At 39.6% G+C, this 2,500-nt stretch overlaps 1 protein-coding gene across 1 annotated transcript in view; it reads left to right on the forward strand.

Moving 5' to 3' along the window:
- Nucleotides 1-967: 967 nt before the first annotated feature.
- Nucleotides 968-2,500, forward strand: part of LOC137975922 (uncharacterized) — a 12,375-nt gene continuing 10,842 nt past the window's right edge. The window contains exon 1 of the mRNA XM_068823131.1: nucleotides 968-2,282. Coding sequence (XP_068679232.1) covers nucleotides 1,138-2,282 — 1,145 coding nt within the window. The 5' untranslated portion in view covers nucleotides 968-1,137. The remainder of the gene's footprint in view (nucleotides 2,283-2,500) is intronic.

Here is a 2,500-nt window from a genome sequence, read left to right on the forward strand (position 1 = left end):
ACGCTGTGAAAGTTATTTTTAGTTTCGTCCTCATGGCCGCGCGGTCCATGGTCAGAGGATCAGATGTCATTGTGAAGAAACTAATAATCCAATGAAATCCTAAATCAAAATTTGAAGATTTTTCGAAGCTCAAAATTTCAACATCTTCCTCAAAAGAGCTCGCATCTCTCCTTTCTGCTGATCACCTTCATCGGATTCAGCTATCTACAGCATGGACCAGTTTTCTCTACGTGGACGGGAACTTTTACCATTCTTTTCAAACTCAAAGTTTTCAGATTTATCGACAAACTTGATATCTACTACAGACGCCATGTACTCAAAGTAGAACAGCAAAGCGGTCATTACGTCATTAGAATTGACCAATCAGGTGTCTTTCCTAAAATAGCCTCGCAGCTTGACTACGAGCTAAAATTAGATTGAAAAAGATTATCATGGGAAGAGCCCCATGTATGGGGGATGTGTTTTCTTACTCTCATAGTCTCTTGGCACTAAATATTCGGAAGCTGTGAATGCGCGTTACACATGTCAACCCTTATGGGTTTATGATAAACGCCAATGAAATACCAAATCATTTCACAAAAGGCATCGAAAGGCGCGATTTTCATATGTAATCATAGCAACAGTGATCTTTTTATCTTCGCGTGTAAAAATATCATGTTTTCGCGCGAAAGCTCACCTGGTATTTCATTGGTGTTTAAATAATAATAAAAAATACTTTGAGAGTTTGATTTAAATGTAAAAATGACTTAATTTTGAATTTTTTACAATTCCCGTCAAATTCAGTTATCACGTGTTGTCAAAATATGACTTTCCCCAAGTAATTTTCAACATGGGTTTGTGGCTGTCATGGTTAATGGCGCTTACCATGGCAAAGGTAAGTGAGCTGAACCAAATATGGTTGTTTTTGTTGTCCTGCCAGGCAACATATCTCCACACAAAAAAATGAAGGTGGAGTTTAAGATTTCCATTTCTAACTTTGCTTGATTTTCTCCGAGACCTGCTCTTAAGGTCTTTCTTGGGTCTAGTTATGGTTAATAAACCAAACCATTGCAGTTTCAAATTATTTTGAGGAATGTGATCCATGAAGACTCTAACTACAACAAATTCAACACCGACATCGTAACATCGCTGTGTAAAATGACAACTGCTATGAGAGGCTGTAGGTTACGTGGCTTTTGGAGAACGCTTGCTTTTAGCTGCATTTTGCTTTCGACCCTCGTCATCATGACCGATATTTGCTTGTTAAACAGAGGAAAATGTTTTGAAGGTCTTGGAGTGTCAAACATGGTGTCAATGCTACAACGACTTTCATTCCCCGATTCCTCGAATACCTTCGACGACAAGGAGAACGTTCATTACTTACAAGGGCGATTGAACCAGCATGTTTGGGAAAGTCACTGTCTGAAGACACTTGAAAGTCTCTGTAGTTTTCCAATTTTTCCAAAAGGGCCAGATCGACGAAATCTAATCAACCGAACAGAAATAATAGAACTGAAAGATACCCCTACTGATGCTCATCGCCTGTTTGGCTTCATATTTCCAAGTCTAACTGGAGAATATCAATTTGCCGTGGCATCTAACGGTGATGCTGAAATTTGGCTGAGCAGGAGTAAGAACTGGAGATCAGCTGAACGGATCGCTTTTATAAAATCGTACCATGGAAATTTCATAGCCACTGGACTCCAAGTCGTTTATAATCTTTCTGAGACACAGATCTCATCGGGAATTCACTTACAAGCCAGAAACAGATACTATTTTGAGATATTATATTCCTTAGGCACTCGTAACATGGACGAATATTTTGTTCAAGTTGCTTGGAAACGACCCCAAGAACTCCATTTTAAAGTCATCGAAGGCGATTATTTGCTCCTTTTCAAAAATGAAAGTAGTGAAATGGGAACGTACGAGATTTTTGACGATAAATTACCAGATACGAAGGCGTGCAACAAAAACGCCGCGAGTCATCGATACGGAAACAAACATATGACGGCAGATCAAGAAATTATATCTTTCTTAGAACACACAGCTGTGAGCAAAGCGCTCCCCTTCTGCAAATATCAACCGAGTTATGTTCCAGATCTCGCAAATTTAAAAGGCTTTCGACGGTATGATGGGATATCACGTTACGTTCAGAAAACATATACCTTTCCAATTTCCATTGCCGAGGGTGTTGTACGAAACTGGCGCTTAACCAGTCACTTTGCTGAATTTCGATTGGAGGAGGAAGAGGTTTGGTCAATCGTTGAAGAATACATGAATTCACTAAAAGTGATTTATTCTGGGTAAGTTCATTATTCCAACACATAACTTTGTCTTCCATCAGAATCATGTCAATGTATGAGACAGCCTCGATCTCGGTGTTGCTATTTATTTTCGTGGTCAGTTAAAGTTCGGCCGAATTAAGTTCGACGTTTGACTCAACAGGCGAACTTAACTAGTTTGGGTCGACCTAAAGTGTAATTAGGTTCGGCTCATGTGAAGTACGGCGTTTAACCCGGGC

The sequence above is a fragment of the Montipora foliosa genome, chromosome 11, assembly GCF_036669935.1.
Source record: "Montipora foliosa isolate CH-2021 chromosome 11, ASM3666993v2, whole genome shotgun sequence".
NCBI classification, from domain to species: domain Eukaryota; kingdom Metazoa; phylum Cnidaria; class Anthozoa; order Scleractinia; family Acroporidae; genus Montipora; species Montipora foliosa.